At 43.3% G+C, this 18,833-nt stretch overlaps 1 protein-coding gene across 7 annotated transcripts in view; it reads left to right on the plus strand.

Moving 5' to 3' along the window:
* MBOAT2 (membrane bound glycerophospholipid O-acyltransferase 2) overlaps positions 1 to 18,833 on the plus strand; it is a 133,868-nt gene that overhangs the window by 43,344 nt on the left and 71,691 nt on the right. For 3 of the 7 annotated variants that reach the window (XM_079110961.1, XM_079110960.1, XM_079110962.1), the window contains exons 2-3: positions 390 to 535; positions 5,924 to 6,001. The exons of 1 other annotated variant lie outside the window; for it this stretch is intronic. In XM_079110961.1, the coding sequence (XP_078967087.1) occupies positions 390 to 535; positions 5,924 to 6,001 (224 nt within the window). Of the gene's footprint in view, positions 1 to 389; positions 536 to 1,957; positions 2,113 to 5,923; positions 6,002 to 18,833 lie in introns of all 7 variants that reach the window. 3 more of the 7 variants (XM_079110966.1, XM_079110964.1, XM_079110963.1) reach the window with 2 other exon arrangements.

An 18,833-nucleotide genomic window follows, 5' to 3' on the forward strand; every position in this document is an offset into this window, starting at 1 on the left:
GAGCTGCCCCGGCCCCTCGTTCGCAGGGTGGTGCTCAGCCCGCACAGGTCCCGCTCTCCGAGCGCCGGGGGGAAGCGGGGTCCCCGCCCCCGGGCCGCCGTGCGCCCACCTCTGCCTGCCGGCCACCAGGGCCCTCCAGGCTCCTCACTGCGCGCTCCACTCCCCTCCCGGGCCCACGTGAGCTGCGCCAGGGGCAGCACACAGTGGGCCTTGCTGTCACTTGAAGCTTGAGGTTCACCCCTGGGCAGGCCCTGATTTATTTTTTCTTTTAAACTGGAAGATCTTAATTTTATGTAACTGTGATGTTTTTTGTCCTGAGAATTTAAATGTACCATTAAATGAAAAATTCAAGTCTGTTGCTAATACAAAATTTTAATTTTTCTTTACAGGTCAACTTTGTAGTGTGCCAACTCTTTGCCTTGTTAGCAGCCATTTGGTTTCGAACTTATCTACATTCAAGCAAAACTAGCTCTTTTATAAGACATATAGTTGCTACCCTTTTGGGCCTTTATCTTGCACTTTTTTGCTTTGGATGGTAAGTAATTATTTTGATCATGTTTAAATGAAGACTATTTGGATATATTTGAGAATTGAGCTGCAGAAGATACATTTGAGGGTTTTGTTCTTTTATTTTCTTATAAAGTTTTCTCTTGAGACCAACTTAAAAAATTTTTTTAATAGCAAAACAAAGGGTGGGGAATGGGCTCACTCTGGTTGGTCTTAGGGGGTATATACTATTCTAATTTATGAAAAAGGACAGATAGAAAAGAATGTAAAAGACATTTTCATCTGACTGGGTAGTTCTTTGCAGCATTTTGCAAATCTTTTATCCCAAGACAAACCACTTTAAATGGGTTGTAGTGGTGGTGATGGTTTACTTGCTTTTTTTATTTTTTATTTTTCTTTTGTGCAAGTGACTTTCAAGAGTCTGGTAAAGCCCACATGGGGAACTCTCTTACATTTTTGGGTTCTACCATTGTTGAAAAGAGGCTTCTTGTTCATTTGTGTGTTCTCGGGGAGGAAAAGTTATTTATGATGGAAAGCCTTATTCAAGGGCACGTGCGATGCTTCAGTGAGCCCCTTCTCTCTCCTGGGCTACCCGAGGGCTTCATCCAGAAATGGCACCTCCCGTGCGCCTGGCAGGACCACCTTGGCCAGGCACATCTCAGCAGAAGGGCTGCCGGGCTCCTCCCTCTGGTGTCCTTAGGACATTTACCATCACCACTCCAGGAGGACGCCAGGCTGCTTGAGAGCAGAGGGGTGGAGGTGCCCGCAGGCATGGCGACCGTGGCTCTGATAACACTGCTGTCTGTTCTGGGATGATGTGTCGCATACTGGAATATGTTGATATTTCTTAGTCGAGTTTTTCCCTCTGGCAATTGCAAATGTTTCCTCGAAACTCATGAAAAGGCACTGAAGAATGATGTACTCTGCCCCTGCCCGCTTGCCCGTGGCTCGCCTGCCAGTCATGGGTGCTGCCCTGGGTACCTGTGTGCAGGATGAAGTCACGTGTGAGCTAAGCAGATCCAGACGTGGCCTTTTCCTTCCTTGACGACCTCAAATTTGTGTCATCAAAGTTTTCTTAGGTTTCTATTTAAACTTCTTGTAAATCATGTCATGGGGTAAAATATAAGCATTAACATGCTCATATTTATTTATGCTTATTATATACACATTTTAAAAACTTCTTATGATGAAGAATTTTAAACCTGGAAGTACAGAGAATGAATGATACGGTGCATACTGAGGCGCCCACTACGCAGCGTCAACAGTTACTAAGTTCTGCCAGTCCTACTTGATTCTTATCACAGTTTATTTTCCTAGAGTCAAGTGTATCTCAGCCTACACGTTTTACCCATAAATAACTTGGGTTTTCGGTGTGCGCTTGTAGAATGTTCTCCTGAGGGTGGGGGAGGCTGACAGGGCACATCACTCACTCTGTGACCTGTGGCAACAGTGAATGATGACTGCGACCCGGGAACACGGAGTCAGTGGGGCCAGATGCGAGGGCAGGTTGCTCTGCCTCTCTGCTCCTTACTGAGGAAGCACTCCTTGACGTGCAGACTGCTTGGATGCTTCATGACACAGTGGCACATGCTACCTGGCTTTAAGGTGTGGTCATTGCAAATTTGTTTTGTTTCTTTGGCACTGGTCACTGAACCAGGGACGCTCTACCACGGAGCTACGTCCTGAGCCCTTTTTAGTTTTTATTTTGAGGCAGGGTCTTGCAAAATCACTGACGCCGGCCTCAAATTTGTGATCCTCCAGCCTCAGTCTCATGAATGGCTGGGATTTCAGGCATGAACTACCATGCCCAACTATGTAATCTTAGTATTTCATGTTATATGTGATAATCAGGATTTTTTTTAAAAACTGAGTTTTGTTCTTTTTTTAAAGGAGAAACCCACTTTTGTCCTCCTTCCTTTGGGAAGACAGGTGTTGATGCCTCTGTATCGTGTAAGATCACTCTTGGCTAGTCAAAATCAGTTAGTGGGAAGGGAAGTGTTTTTCTCTTTGCATTTTAGCACTTTGTTTTTCAGACTTAAAGGTAATCCTCTGCCACTGTTTTTTACAGCTTCCCTTTCAAAGGCATATGTTTGCATTCTGTAAATATAATTGATCATTTTACCTACTTCTGTTTGGTGTCAACTTCTTTTTGTTTGAAACTATCATCTGTGATGTTTTTTCTTTAACTGAGAATTTATAGTTAATATTATTTAACTATCTTTGATAACTATGTATGGTAATGCAGTGGAGCTTAGACTAAAGTCAGATAGATCAGATCAGGTCTGGGTGCTTTGACCTGGTAGCTGTGTGACTTTGGACTCACTGCTTGACCCCTCTTACTGTCACTTGCTTCATCTGTAACGTGGAACCAGTGATAATTCTGAGCATTAAAAGCCAAGGTGCTACACAGGCGCGTAGCTCAAGTGCTATTCATGTGAGCAGGGGTGTTACTCAAGGTCTGTCACAGGTTCAGTGCCTTATCTGAAACGCTTGGCACCAGAAGTGTTTCTGTTTTCAAAGTTTTTGAGATTTTGGAATATTTATGTAGACTTTACTGGCTGAGCGTCTCTGATCCACAAACCTGTCATCTGGAATGCTCCAGAATCAAACTTTTTGAGTGGATTTGTAGATTATAGATGCTCAAGCAATGTTCCTGTTTTGTAGTTGGTGATCCGGATTGGAAATTTTTTGTGCTTATCCAATTTCTTTGTTAGTGTTTATCATACAGTATTGAAGTAGCATTCTTATTTGTGTTTTTCTCTCTAGACTAGAAGCCAGAAATGGTGTCCTCTACTCTTGGATTTCCATTGTCTACTACAGTGGTTTTCAGAAAATGACCATTCAGGGCCTGGGGGTATAGCACAGTGATAGAGTGCTTACCCCAAACCTGGAGACCCTGGGTTCAATCCCCAGCACTGCAAAAAAAAGAACAAAGAAAAACAATCAATTAATGAGTTGAACAGAGAAATGTTTTCATCCTTTTAAATAAATTTTATGCCTATCTTTAATGTGATTTGAAATTCAAAATAGGCAAAATGTGTTATTTAAAAATAAATTAAGGCTGAGCATGTGGCTCAGTGACGGAGCCCTCGCCTAGCATGCATGAGGCCCTGGGTTCCATCCCCAGCACCTCTATCAACCAACCAGTCAGTCAGTAAAATATGAAAGCAACTGAAGTCAGAAATAAATTAAAATTTGGGAAGAAAGCATTTATTTTGAAAGTGTTCACAGAGCTTGAAAGATGATGATATGCTTCCTACCTCACCCCACCACTCGAAGACTCAACCAGCAAATGGTAGACCAGGGACAACGCAGGTGTTCTTGTTGTACTAACTAGGTGTCAGATCTTAGTTTCCTTACCTCTGAAATTATGAGGGTTACACAGAAGGCATCTTAAAATTCTTTTCCTAATTTTTTTTTTTTTTAAGAAATCTTTTTAAAGAATTTCTTTAAAATTTTCTAATTTTTTACTTCATCAATAATGCTTAATAGTTGGGTGCTTTCTCTGCCACGTAACCCAGTCAGTGCTTCTTGTGTATTCTCCTAATCCTGAAAACCCCTACGTGGCTGTCAGGTATCTATCGTGCCCATTTTCCTAACAGGCAGGCGGAGTCGCTCAGCACAGCGTGATGACGTCGGGGTGCGGTAGCCAGTAGGAAAGAGCTGGGTGCTGGTGGACATGCTCCAGCCAGAGCAGGCCTGTGCTGATACGCCAGTTCTGCAGTTGCAAAGGCTTATCCAGTGGGCAGCTGCCCACGTGTTGCACTGTGCCCAGAAGATTGCCAGGCAGTGCCAGGAGAGAGGGCCCCTCAAGGTGATAGGAGACACTGTGGTGCTGTCTGAGAGGTGACATCGTCGACCACAAAGTTGCCATGCCTCGTTTTCCAAGGAAATTCACTCATAGAAAAAGAAAACTTTCCCGACTAATACTGCAACCTGTTTTTTTTTTGTTTGTTTGTTTAAGATAAGTACCTTCAATGACTTGTACTCTCATTTTAAAAGCCTGTGCAAGAATCTAGCAGTCCCTCAACACCTTCACTTAAGTCTGTTAGTGGATCTTTAGTGTTGGCAGTCATTAGGGTGTGGATGATTTTGAGCAGTGTGCATATTAATCATGCTTTTCTTTTAAGCTTCTTTGCATTTGCACTTACACTGGTAAAGGCTTCCAGCCATCTCCTCGCTCTCTGCCGACAGTGGCGCCGTAGGCCAGCACCGTTTTCTGTGGTGCGCAAGAGACAGACAGAAGCAGGCTGGCCTGCTCAGCCCTGTGGGCGAAGCGAGTTCTCCTCTGTGACTGCTCTGGAGCTTCTTCCTTATTATAGTACATCCATGGAAAAATGTGTTCAGATTTTTAAGTAGTGCTAGTAGTGCTTTGGTAGTGCCAGTTATTCCATGACGATTAAGTTAAAAAAGTGATTCTAATCATGGGCTTAGACATTTATTAATATTTTAGGTTGTGCACAGTGATTTGAAAGTTTTATCATAAATTGTTGGTGCCACCAAAGGAGAAAGATTGAGAGAGAGTGCACACGTGCACACACGTGTGATCTCAGTTATGGTTTGAGGGACTTTAATCCCAGAGATTCTAATTATACATTGCCTGAATTTTGTGCAATGAATGGATAAATTGGTACTCTCATTTGATGGTTGACTTGTACGTTAAGATATTAGAAAATGCTTCCATTTAAGCCAGAGTATCTTATAGACACATTACAGCAAATTCCTGGATGACCAATGTATTCTAAATTGGTTAGAATTGTGGGCTGGGGTTGTGGCTCAGTGGTAGAGCACTTGCCTGGCGTGTGTGAGGCCCTGGTTTTGATCCTCACCACCACATATAAATAAACAAGTAAATAAGTAAGATAAAGATTCATTGACAACGAAAAAAATTTTAAAAAGTGCATTTGTTAGAATTGTTTTGAGACTAGATTTGGGCATACTCATTTTTTTTTAGGAAATGCTAATTACTCAGCTCTTTGTGTTGTTTTGCGAGTACCGTTGTTCAACAGAGAAAAGCAGGGTAAAACACTGGTGCTGGAGAAGTCAGCTCTGGAGGCAGTGGCTGTTGCGTAGGGCTTCCTGAACTCTGCCCATCACTCTGTGCCTACTTACCGTTGTGCCTTGAGTAGGAGGACAGCTGTGATCCTTGAGCCACACACCCCACACTGCTTTCTGTTGCTAGGAGACGTGGAATGCTGGGGCACTGAGTGTGACTTTTAGGGGTTGGTCCAGCTCCTGGGGCTGCACACAGGGCTACTTCTCCAGTGTGTTCACACAATGTTTTTTTGGCTTTGAAGGTTTTATTCCTTATTTTTTATCTGGGAATGTTCTGGTTCTGTGGAAGTACTTTTTAACCTAAGTGATTTGAACTCAGTGTCTGTAACTTCTTCTAACAGGACTCTTAACTGTGTTACAGGTATGCCTTACATTTTCTCGTGCAGAGTGGGATTTCCTACTGCATCATGATCATAATGGGAGTGGAGAGCGTGCACAAGTGAGTACTCACTCAGAGAACTTCGTTTATTATGCTGAAAATAATCCTGATCATAATTCCTGAAGAAGCTGTCACCACGGGAGAAACAAAGTCACTCTGTCACTTCCTTTCATTTCGAGTGCAGCTTCTCACCTCAGCACTGCTACTGTGTTAGGATGGCTAGTTCTCAGAGGTTCAGGACTGACCTGTGCACTGACGGGTGTTTAGAAGATCTTGGTAGCACTCCCTGAGGGTGACAACCATGTTTCCAGATGTTTTCAGATGTCCCTTGTGGAGCCAGATTGCCTCCGCTTAGTCAATAGGTGATAGCAGCGGAGAAGTGAAGCGAAGGGATTAGAGAGAGTTAGGGAAATTTAGAAGTGCTGGATGATTGATGGGTAGTGCAGGTAGGAAATAAGATGTCAAGGAAGTCCCAGGTTTCTGACTTTACCAGTAGGGAAGCACTGTTTTCTAAGGTAGGGAACCTGAAAGTGGGGGGCATTTTGAGGGTATAGAGCACTTCAAGTGGGTATATATTCAGCCTGTAACAGTGCTTGGTATATGGTAAACACTCAATAAGTATTTGCTGAGTAAGTGAATGTTGACTTTAGGTAACTGGAGACTGTGTAATGGGAGTCGGGTAACTAGGTACGTGTATTGGGAGCTGGGTAAGTGGGTTAGAGAGGTAAATTTGGAATTAGAAATATGTAAAAGGCACTCAGTTGAAAACCCAGGGACAGAGCGCACTAGCAGATCCTGCTGGGGTGTTGCATAATACCTGATATGTGATGTATAACATTTGCCCTTTATTTTTAAAATTCGGAAACTCATGTCTGTAAGAGTTTTGCACAAGAGAATAGACCTACAGCTTTTAATGAGCCCTTTTCTAAGTCTCACTTTATTTTGCATCCTCAGTGTTTACATTATTGGTCACCCCCTCTTCTGTGATGTGTGGTCTTCTCAGTTTCCATTGATACTATCTGTACTCTTACTTCTATAAAACAACAGTTAAAAGTTCTTGAAGTTTGAGTTAGTTTTTATAAGAGGAAAAAGAACATTTTGATGGTGTCTTAGTTGAGGCAATCTGTACCTTTATGACCCTATTTTAAAACATTGTATAGATGGACAGGTTCAAGATAGAAACCGTAGTACCCTGACGCCTGATGGAAATGAGTTGTGTGGTGTTCACTTGGCTGCAGGAGGAAAACCAGATTGTGTTACTGAAAAGAGGATTTACGTGCTGCTTACTTGCTAAAGCAAAAGTAATATGCCTTGAGGTTCGAAGTTTAGTTAATTCATAGCAAGTAAAAGGAAATTATTTCTTTTCTAAAAGGCAATAGCAGTCTGTGAAGTTAACTTTATAATACTTTGGACACTGTTCAGTATGATAACCACTAGCTACATGTGGCTGTTTTAAGTTAACATTTACTGCTCAGGTCCTTAGTTACACTAGTCACATTTCAGTTGTTTACCAGCCACATGTGGCTAGTGCATATAGAGAACATTTCTGTTATTGCAGAAAATTCTATTGGATAGTTCTGCTTAAGAGACACAGTTGTGTAAAATCATCTTTATGGTAAGACAAATAGTTGTGTGTTTCTTCTATATGTTAAGTTTTCAAAGAGAAAATGATAGTTGCATATATGCAGCTAATATTTAGAATAGATTTCAGGTGTTGGAATCTTACACTGCTGCTGAAACAGATTAGGATGAGTTAGGTTTGCCATCTGCATTGTTATAAGGAGACAAATAGCAGGGGAATAATTGATTGGAAAAATGGGTATTTTGATATTTTAAGGTCTCTTCTATTTTGGTTTATACTCATTTATGTTTTCTTGTTTGACGTTTTCTCTCTTGTTACTCATACATGCTCATTTTTAAAATTTAGCTCTTTATATTAAAGCGTTTAATGGATCAGAACTTAAGAATCTCACCCAGTTACACTAGATAGATGGGACTTGGACCATTCTTATGTGTTGCTCAAAGTTATTGTCCGTGTATAATACAATTCTGCTTATTTCTTTCAGACTAGTTTTACATGGTATGTATATTTTTTGAACAACCAGGTTTTAAATGTTTAAAATGAAGAATTTGTACTTTTCCTAGTATGTAATAGTTTTAAAATTCTTGAATCTGTTTGCTTTGTGATCTTTATGAAGTGTTCACTGTATCATTGTATTCTAAAACAGATCTATGTGTAAATTAAAATTTTTTAACACAATATAAGTTTGATTTTTATAGATCCCTTTATTTAGTATTTGTGTATGTGCTGTATTATTCTGGTCTATGTTAGATAATTTACTCTTGCAACTTAATTTATTCTAGTATTCATTGTTTTTTTTTTTTTTAATAGCCAATGTTTTCAAATAAATTTTAAAAATTTTGAGGAAAAATAATCGAAAAGTTTAGATGATAAAGACCAAGGAAAAATATTTAGGGATAAAGTATCCTACATATCTTATTAGTTAGTTTGGGCTTCTGTGACGTAGTGCCATAAATTGGGTGACTGATAAACAATGGAAGCTGGACAGTCAGGCTCACAGATTCGGTGTCTGGTGCAGGCTGCCTTCTGGTTCATAATTAGCCAGATCCTCTTCGTAACCTCACGTGTTAGAAGGAGCAAGAGAGCTTCTCTGTGAGCTCTATGAGGATTCTGCTCTATGATATAATCACTTCCCAAAGACTTCACCTCCAGATATTGTCACCTTGGGCATTAGGTATCAAGATTGAAATTTATGGGGTGACACAAACATTCTATAGCACTATATTTTGGGATATTAATTCTTCTTAATTTAGGAGAGTGCAATGTTTGCTTGATGCAGCCAGCAGACTATCTTTGTAAAGGACCAAATAGTGAACTTTCTGCTTTGTAGGACATATTGCTTCTAATACAACTATTAACACTCTGCTGTTATGGCTCAAAGACAACTGTAGACAGTATGTTAACTGAGCATGACTATGCTTCAGTTAAGTTTTATTTATAAAAAGAGGTGGTAGGTCAGTTTGGGTCAAACCTGTAAACTAAGAAAACTCTTGTCAGAGATTTTAAGATAGGGAAGCAGAAAGAGACTCTTCTTACCAACTTAAAAAAAATATATATGGTATAAGTTTAGTTTTTGCTAAGTATAATTTTAAGTATCATAGTACAAATAGTGGATTGTATGAGCTTTGTTTATTAATGGCTTACTTTGAATTACTGTTCTGAAGCACTTGGTTTTCTAAAAAGATGGTGGAAATGTTTGCCTTTTTTTGGTATAGCTTTTTTGATAGAAGGGAAGTGGCATAATGAGGTAATATCTGATATTTAACACTTGAAGTAAAGAATATGTTATTGAGAACAACATAAAGGAATAGTAAATGTAAAGAATATAAATATATAAATTGTTATTTCTGTATGTATTAGAGATCAATAGTCTAAGAATGAAAATTTAAAATTGATTCACAGTAGCATCAAAAAGATGACTGGGTGTGGTGGTGCATGCCTGTAATCCCAGTGGCTTGGGAGGCTGAGGCAGGAGGATCAAGAGTTCAAAGTTAGCCTCAGCAAAAGCGAGGTACTAAGCTACTCAGACCCTGTCTCAAAATAAAATGCAAAAAAAGGACTGGGGATGTCGTTCAGTGGTTGAGTGCTACTGAGTTCAACCCTCAGTGCCAAAAAAAAAAAAAAAAAAAGAAGAAGAATGCTTTAGGAATAAATTTAACAAAAGAAGCATGAGACTACTACACTGGAAATGAAAAGCTTTGCTGAGAGAAACTAAAGAAGACCTAGATAAATGAAGATATACTATCTTCATGGATTGGGAGCTGTTAAGATGGCAGTTCATCCATATTTGATCAATAAATTCCAGTGCACTCCAGTTAGAATTCTTGCAGAACTGACAAGATGTTTTTAAATTTTAAGTGGACACACAAAGTACCTGGGATATCCCCCAAAGAAAAAGTTGGAGGACTTACACTACCTCATTTCAAAACTTAGCTTAAAGTTCTAGTAATTAAGACAGTACACAACAGTATGGGGATAGACATACAAATTAGCTGAACAAAATATGGCCAAATGGTTATTGACAAAAGTGCTAGGGCAGTTTACTGTGCCAAAGGATTGTCTTTTCAGTAGTGGTACTGTGACATTTGAAGACATACATCAAATCATCTTTACTTCTACCTTAAAATACACACAAAATTTAATTTCAGATACATTGGAGACCTTCATGTGGGAACAAAAACTGTACCACCTGTGGAAGAAAACAGGAGAAGATATTTTTGACAGTGGATTAGGCAAAGGTGTGATGTTAAAAGCACAAACAAAAGGAAAATTGATAATTGGGACTTCATTAAAATTAAAAATTACTCTTCAGAAGACACTGCTCATAAAGTGAAAAGGCAAGCCACAGACCAAGATATTTTGCAAAAATATTTATCTGGTAAAGAATTGTATCTGGAACATTTAAAGAACTCTTACTGCTCCAAATTACGCAAATAATCCAATTAAGAAAGAGGCAAAATATTCGAACAGATGCTTATCAAAAGAGATATACAAATGCAACATAAGCATATGACAAGATACTTGGGACCATGGTCATACAAATTAAAACCACAGCAAGCGACTACTTCACAGCCCCGAAGAACCAGGTGCGGTGCTGATATGGAGAAAAGGTAGGAAGGTGCAGTGGGACAGCCCCTGAGGGGAAGAGTCTGGCAGTTTCTTAAAAAAATTATGCATATATTTACCATAGTAGTAATTCTACCCCCAAAGAGACAAAAGCATGTGCACATAGACACTTGTGTGTCTGTTTATAGCTGTGTTGTTCAACAATAGCCCACGTTTGAAACAACCCAAAACATGCCATCTGGTGAGTGACCTGTGGCGTTTCCACTTGGTGGACCTCTGCTGGTCAGTGGGAAGGAGCTTGGCACAACACGGATGGATCCTCAGAACCATGTGCTGGGTGGGAGAACACACACAAGATCCCACATGTGAAATTTCTACAAAAGGCAAAACTGTAGTGAAGAGACTATTGGTGGTTGCTAGTGCTGAGCTGGGAGCAGGGACTGACTGCACATGGAAATGGGAGATTCTTAAATTGGTGTGAGATAAATTCACTAAAACCCATCAAACTGTACATTACCATTAGGTGGATTTTATGACTTGTGAATTCTACCTCGATAAAGCTGTTGAAAAAATGTAAGCATTATGTGGGCCAGCGACGTGGCTCGGTGGCAGAGCACTTGCCTGGCATGTGAGAGGCCCTGGGTTCCAGCTCTGGTTACCCGCCGTCGCCACCCACACACACAGAGATGACCGTTATAAAGGGACTTACAAGCAGGATGATCAATATTAAAATTGAGGCACAATTTTGAAAAGTTTAAGGATTTTAAAAATATTTTCTCATTTAAGTGAATTTAGAAATGTTCCTAGGCATCCACATTTTCCTGAATTTAGTTATAAGAATGAAGGTTCAAAAATAACATTGACCCTCACAGGAAGGAAGCCTACATGTTGGAGTGGAGACCTGGTAGCTCCCATTGAATGTGGGCAGGGAGAGGGTGGTTTGGTCTTTGGGTTGCCAAGTCAGGATTGGATTTCTAGTTGAAATGTGAAAAGGCACATTTTTGGCCCAAGGAAGGATGACCTCAGTAACAGTGTGATTTGTGGAATACTGCTTTGTCCTTTTGATTTGAATGCTGTATGAGAGAGTGCCAGCTGCCTTCTAAATTCTCTTCTGGATGTAATCCTGATAAGCTACCATAGGAGCTTCGAGAAGCCAGAGTGTGCAGTATTTATGAGTACCTGTACCTTTTCCCCCTCAAATCTATAAAGCGCCCTTAAAGAGTTGAGAATTCCTGTCATTTCAGTGTTGACTTTCTCCCTTTCCTCTGCCTTACGCCTCAGTTCATGCACTTTGCTTTTGGATAGTGGTACCTATTGTGTCCTGACCCCATCAGAACAGGGGCACTGCTGCTGACCTTCCCACTGGAGGGGTGGCCCCTCGCCGTGTGGACGGGTGACTGGAGCCAGGCTGTGGGTCAGGGGTTGTGGCCTGGCACCCCTGCCTCTTCTACTCCAGGCCTGCTGTTCTTAGTGATTTCACCCCTGGACTAACACGCATTCCTGCGTGTTGCAGGCAGTTTGCCCTTCGTTTCTTTTTATGAAGTGAAAAGCTGTTTCTGTTAAGGAATTACAGACATCAGCAAACAGGAGAGTCTTTCGGGATGATCAATGGGATTAGGGAGTGAGATCAGGGTCGGCTCTTCCCCTTGGTCTTGGCATCATGCTATGTTTTACAACTGTCTCCACAGTGTGTGCTTTAAGCTCACCTGGGGGGATGACTGCTCCTTCCTGACCTCACCTCTGCTCTTCCAGGGATCATGCTTTCTGGATGGCAGTAGCTGAAGCCAGTTTACTGGGCCCTGTGTGTGCCAGGGCCCAAGAGCATGTTTGACTTGGTGTTCTCTAGCTGGCGCTGCGGCCCACGGCTGGGCGCCGGCTCAGCTCCTGCTCTCAGAGTTCCCTTCCACGCGTCTGCCTTAGGACACTTTGCACCCTGCTGTGCCCCTCATGCTGATTCCATCTGACTCAGTCCTGTCAAGTTCTTTTGGTCTTAGTGTTCACAGGACCTCTGACTCTGGGGCAGGGGGACTGAGCGATGGATTTACTGGCATTGCCCTTTGCTGGGGCTTCAGGCCTAGTGGGTTTATGGGTGGAACATGTGCCTCGGGCATATGTAGGTGAGAGCCAGAGCTGTGGCAGATTCCCTGAGGAGCACGAATTGCAAGCTCTGTTTCGTGGGTAGGTGACCTGGTGGTTTTGTGGGAGACAGGATTCCAGCAAGGGCTGTTAATCGTGCAGTGAGGCTGTTGGTTTTTTGGTCGTGTCCATCTGTTTGTTTTATTAGACCAATTGGTACCTTGCACGGGGCGCCAGGCTCTTCCGCAGCCTCTTCCTTGAGGGCTGGGGTCTGGTGGGAGGTGTGAGTGCACATTTTAGACCAGTGCGAGAGCTCCCAGGAGAGCTTAGAGACATAGCTGACCCATCCAGGAGCAAGAAGAACGGAGGGCAGGGTGCTTGCCAGTCAGGGTCTCGGCTGGCCAAAGAGGCGGCCTGGAAGGGCCTGATGACGGCCCGCAGCGTGGCCTGGGGCCCAGAGTGCAAGTGCTGGTGGTTTACCAGGCAGCCCGATTGGAAGGGTTGTGGGGAGCGTGTGTGCGTGAAGGAGAGGCCAGGAGCAGCGAGTGCGGGGCGTGCACGATGTTACCTCAGATCACACTTGTGGGCGCCTCCCTCTCGGGCTGAAGGTCAGTGTGTAATAGTTCCCCTGTGCTCTCCAGGGTGGAGGGTCCCATTCCTCATCATGTACCCAGGAGTGTAGAGAGGCTGGATTCTTTTATCTGGCATTTATCTAGGATATATGATTTAAAAACAGACACACGTGGCCTTTCTTATGAAAACAGGGTGCGGTAACGGGACGATCCCCGTGTGTCCATGAATGTCCGACCCAGCTGGCAGCACTGAGGTCAAGCCCTGGTAGGTGTGCCGAGCGCATGGAGCTCCCCAGCTGAGCGCTGGCGGCATGGTGGCAGGTCCCTGGTGGGAGTTACCCGTCTCCCTCCCGTGGAGTGAGTGAGTTGGCACGTGCCCCCTTTGCTTGCTCCACCCCCAGGGCCTAGGGCGAGCCTGGCACCTGGTGCATTCTCAGTAAGTACTTGCCGGAAGAATGCACGGAGGATGGAGCGTTTCCCGGCCTCGGCAGCCCCTTCGGCTCGTTCTCCAGGGCTGAGCTGCTTCCCATCCTGGGGATTCCGTCTTCCTCCCACAGGCCTCGTTCACCTCGTGCTCCACCTGCAGTGCCCTTCCTCCTCCCATGCTCCCTCTCACCCCTCCTTGAGATTTTGCCCTCGTCGGCTGCAAGTTCTGTGATAGCAATCATGCTGCGCCTCTTTTATTTGCTGGGTGGGGTACAGCAACCAGCGTTTACTGAATGGGTGGGTGGAGGGAAGATGCGGGACTCTGCGTGACAGCAGACCCTGTGTGTGTAACCTCCCGGAGCTCCTGCTGCCCAGCCACAGCCTCTGCTCCCTGAGAACCACGGCTCCGACACAGGCCTGCCCCAGAGGCGTCTTGTCCGCCGTCACTGCTTCTCCCTGCCTCCTCTGCACCCAGGAGCGGAGTCCCTCGCCCGATTCTTGTGTGTGAAGCGTCTTCTGGGCTGTTCTTTTGTCCCTGTTCCCAGGGGAGCAGAACTGGGAGAAGCAGAGGGCTGGGGTAAGGAAGGGGTGTGTGCAGGGGACTCTCCACTGAGGTCGTGGAAGAGGAGGGGAAGGGAAACGTGTCTCGGTCTGAGCGAGTTGGCATCGGGAAGGCTGGGCTCTGTATTCTGACGTGCTAAATAAGCTTTTGTGGGTAGTCGTGGGAATCAAGGCACCCTTCTTGTATTTCATTTTTGGTTTTTTAACTTTTCTATGGGAAAATTTTGTTTTGAGTTCCAAACAGTAGTCCTGAGATGTTTGGAACACAGCATAAGGGAACTGCCATTATTCAGTCTGAATATCAGAAATGTGGGGCATTGAAAGGGAAGAGTGGAGAACCCTGTTTGCCAGGAGAAATGGAGCTGAAATGTTTTCTTTGTGTGTTGCAGCTGAGTTTCAACAACATAAATTATCTAAAAAATGTAAGATTTTTTAAGTATATGCAGTCAAATTGTGTGCCTGTAGTATGTGGCCACCCTGTGCGTGGGATTATTTTGTGAGGGCTGCAGGAAAGTGACTTTAAACCTCCCATCATGTGCCTTAGCTACCCCTTCATTTCGATCAGTCTCCATCCTGTGGATAAAGATGTCCAGAAACTCAAAATAATGACCATGTGGCCCACCCCTCTGAATTCAGTTGAGTTGGGAGCTCTAGGACAGTGGTCCATGCAGCAGTACTTTTTGTGCCGATGGTGGCATCGTGATCACTGTCACGGAAGAAGGCAAGTGGGGGGTGGCTGACTGGGAAGTAAGGGACACCCAGGCTGTGCCCCAGCCACTGAATGTTCATGGAATAAGACAAACAATTACACCGAAGGATAAGTATTTTAAAATGTTGGAAACAATAAAGAGGTGTTCTCCTCAAAAGTCCATTTTATTGATGATAGAGAATTGACTCGCAGCCTAGGAGGATATGAGAAAAGATCAAATTCAGACTTTGGCTTCCACAGGGCGGCCTTAGTATGGATCTTGTGAGCTCTGTTTTGAAGCCAGAAGTGGGTTTGGTTTCCCGCCGTGCTAAATTTCCCTTAGCCTTGGGAAGCTGCCTTTCTGGGCCTGCAGTGGATTAAGGGCCATGGCCGAGGAGCTCGGGTGTGTGCACACCACGCTGTGGTGTCCGCATGGCAAGCGCTTGCTGGGGTAGAGGGTTTGGCTACCAGGACAGGTGTCCAGACCTCTGGATGAACTGAGCTCGGAAGTCATCCTTGGGGTAAAGCATTTTCTTTTGCTGGGTCTTTGGTCTGCTTGACGATGCCGGTGTGGACTTGTTGGAAGTACTCGTGCTGTCCCGGTGACCCCACAGACTGCAGTTCATCGTGCTTCTCAGAGTGTGCGCTTCTCGGCAGGGATACCTTTTCACACCATTGTTGAACACACAGATGGTAGAAACTCGGAACATGAAGTTACTGTCCTGTTGTGGCCTGTTGAATGGGTATTTATGACTTTGCTTTTGAACTTCTTTTAAGAATCTGTTTTGATTGGATATTGGTTCCTAGCGTTTCTGTAACTGCTTTCCAGACAGGTCCTACTCACCTGTGCTTTTTGCGTTGGGTGCCACATTTGATGGGATGGCTTGCAGAGCGTGTCTGTCCTGTGCCTCTTCCTGCTTGCTCTTCTCCTCTTGTTCTCACCACCGAACGGTAGACATGTGGTGACTGGCCAGGTGGGTTGGACCTAGAGACAGGAGGGGCCGCCTTCGCTCATGTGGCTTATCTCTGTCCACCATGACCCTGAAAGGCAGATAGTGTCAGGTCTGCTTCACCTGTTACCCACCAGGGCCGTGAGTGTGGGTTCTTAGATAAAAACGTGTCAGAGCTGCCTGGACTGTGTTCAGAATGGAGGAGGATCTGGGAACTGTGGTCTGGCGGGCAGAAGCCTCAAGCCATTTGAAAATGTGTCCTCCTGAAGCCAATTAGCAGTGGTTAGTTGCTCAGCAGGAACCCCGAGGGGACAGTATTACCTTCATTGAGGACAATCCCATGAGAGATAATAAAATGTGGCAGGAAAGAAAGTGAACTTCAGGTTTTTTTCTCTTATGCTCTTTGTGAACTATATTCAAAAGCCTTTCAGTGGTTGGAATAAAGGTACAGGTACTTTTGGTATTTCTGACACTCATCTTAAAAACGAGTAGCAGTTCACAGTTGACTTTTAGTATTATCTTGTTGACATTTCTGCAGTTTGGGGGTGCCTGTCCCTTTGCTTAGCACGCACATTAGCATTCCATCCTGGCAGTAGCCCTCAGAGGCAGGTAGGGAATGCCCGTCTTACCAGAAATGGTGGTTAGTGAGTGGTGGACCTGGGGTTTGAACTGGGTGTGTCTAATTCCATCTGGCTTGTGCTTTTTATCATTGTACCATTTTAGTTTTAAATATTAACTATGAGATTAGAAAACATGTCCTTCAAAAATTACCCTGACTGGTCATGCAGGCGCATGCCTGTGATCCCGGCTACTTGGGAAGCCGAAGCAGGAAGATTGCAGGTTCGTGACTCACCTGGGAAACTAAGGGAGACCCTGTTTCAAATAAAAAATATTGAGTTCATTGGTAGAGCATTTGCCTAGCATGTGTGAAGCCCTGGGTTCCAGTCGTACCAAAAGAAAAGAGTTTCCTCAATAGATGGAGGAGAAATGAGGGAGCCAAGAGGGGGACCACGCCCTGTGATGGCGTTTGAGGGCCTTAGTCATTCTTCCTGAGAGCAAACGTGCAGGTGTCTCTTTTCAAAAGACTGCAGTGGTCACTTGGCATGGTGTGGTTACGATGTAAGCTTTTTAAGTATTTCTGTTCCCGGAGGGAGTTGGCTAGGGAATAGGATGCCCCAGGTCCTGTTGGATTTTTGAAAATCTTCAGAACATACCGTTGTCCCATCAGTTCAAAAGGACACGGCTCAGATTCCTTTATACTGTTCTGTCAGTGTAGGGGCTCATGGAGATTGTTCAATTCTTAACTTTATTTCCAGTTGTAAACCAAATCCCTCTTAAAGAGGTGCCAGTCATTCTTGAACAAGCAAGGCGAGCACTTTCTTATTGCATTCAGGGTTTTTAAATGAAGTAGAGGGGTTACATTCATGTAGGGATGCTTACGAGACTCACACACCCTCTTTGGTAAAGAGAAGGTTTATTTTGGGTGTTTTATTATGTCTGAATGTATAATGGTTGAAAGAAACCTGCACATATTACTTACGGGCTGGGGCTCTATCAGGACTGTCTAAAACACCTGTTTAATAACTGATGCACCCAGGTATCCAATAAAAACAAAAGAACTTTGAAGGTGTTATCTAATTGGATGATATGTCTTTCTGGTCTTGAAAATAGTTACGGTATATTATTTTAAAATAATGAGGTAGTTGTAATAATTAAGAATATTATTGGCGTTGGGTACTTCTTAGAAACTAATCTTAATTTTATACCATGGTCTTAAGCCTCGCCAGAATATTTAAAGAAAAAAATAAGAGTCCATGTAACCATCCTCGAGGATGACGAACACAGTCCTCCTGCTCCTTGCCTGGACCCCATGCTGTCCACATAGCACTGTGATCATGTGGAAGTGACGAAAAAAGCAGGAGTGACGGCTATTTTACCTTTCTTCCTTTTGGGTAAGGAACGGGACACACCGTGGGAACATGGGGCTTGCTGGATGAGAGTCCCTGGGGTGTGGCCCGCCACAGGTTGCTGGCCGGGAGAGTGCAGGCTCTGTCCTCACCATGTGGGAAGCAGTGTGGGTTTCCAGAAGTCTTTGGATTTTGACTTTTGAGAGTTGATGGTTTGACTTCTGCAGGCCCAACACTTTGTTGAGTTTTTGTTTTTTTTTTTAAACAAATACCTTGTTTACCTGTCAGGTTGGTCCTGTGTGGTGAGAAGTGATATTTATTTGTACAAGTGAGGAAACAGATTCTGTGGCCACTTGAACATGGTCATAGAACTAGTAGCTGGCTCGTGGTGCACCCTGTAATCCCAGTGGCTCAGGAGACTGGAGCAGGAGGATCTCAAGTTCAGAGCCAACCTCAGCAACTTAGTGAGACTCTGTCTTAAAAAAACAAAAAATGCAAAACAAAACAGAAACACAGGTTGGGGATGTGGCTCAGTGGCAAAGTGCCCCCTGGGTTCAATTTTGGTTAAAAAAACAAAAACAAAACTGGCAACTGGCAGCTCTGGAAGGTCTGTGGTTTGTGAAACCCATCTTTGTTGCTGGTGTTGTTAAATTGCTTATTTACTGAGATTTTTAAAAATCATTTTAAAATTTAAGTTGGAGAAATTTTTATTTGCTTACCAGATGATGTAAAAATCTTGATTTTTGAAAGAGTGAGATACTGTTGAGACTTTGTATTATGACTGTCATTTTCTTAATCTTTATCAAAATGTAATATTGCGGATCTTTTAGCCTCTAGAATCTATTTAAAATTTCTCAAATTTTTATATTTTATTTATAAGTGCTTGAGGTTGATTGTTAAAATACTAATAAGTATAGACTTTAGAGTAGTATGTTAATGTCACTTGACTAAAATGTAATTAAAAATACATTTAGATAGTTGAACTTCATGTAGGGGAAAATGTGATCTTTTTTAAATTTTTTAAATTTTTTAATTCTTGATAAAAAATTTTGATAAAAAAATTT

Source organism: Sciurus vulgaris (genome assembly GCF_902686455.1).
Source record: "Sciurus vulgaris genome assembly, chromosome: 14".
Lineage (NCBI taxonomy): Eukaryota > Metazoa > Chordata > Mammalia > Rodentia > Sciuridae > Sciurus > Sciurus vulgaris.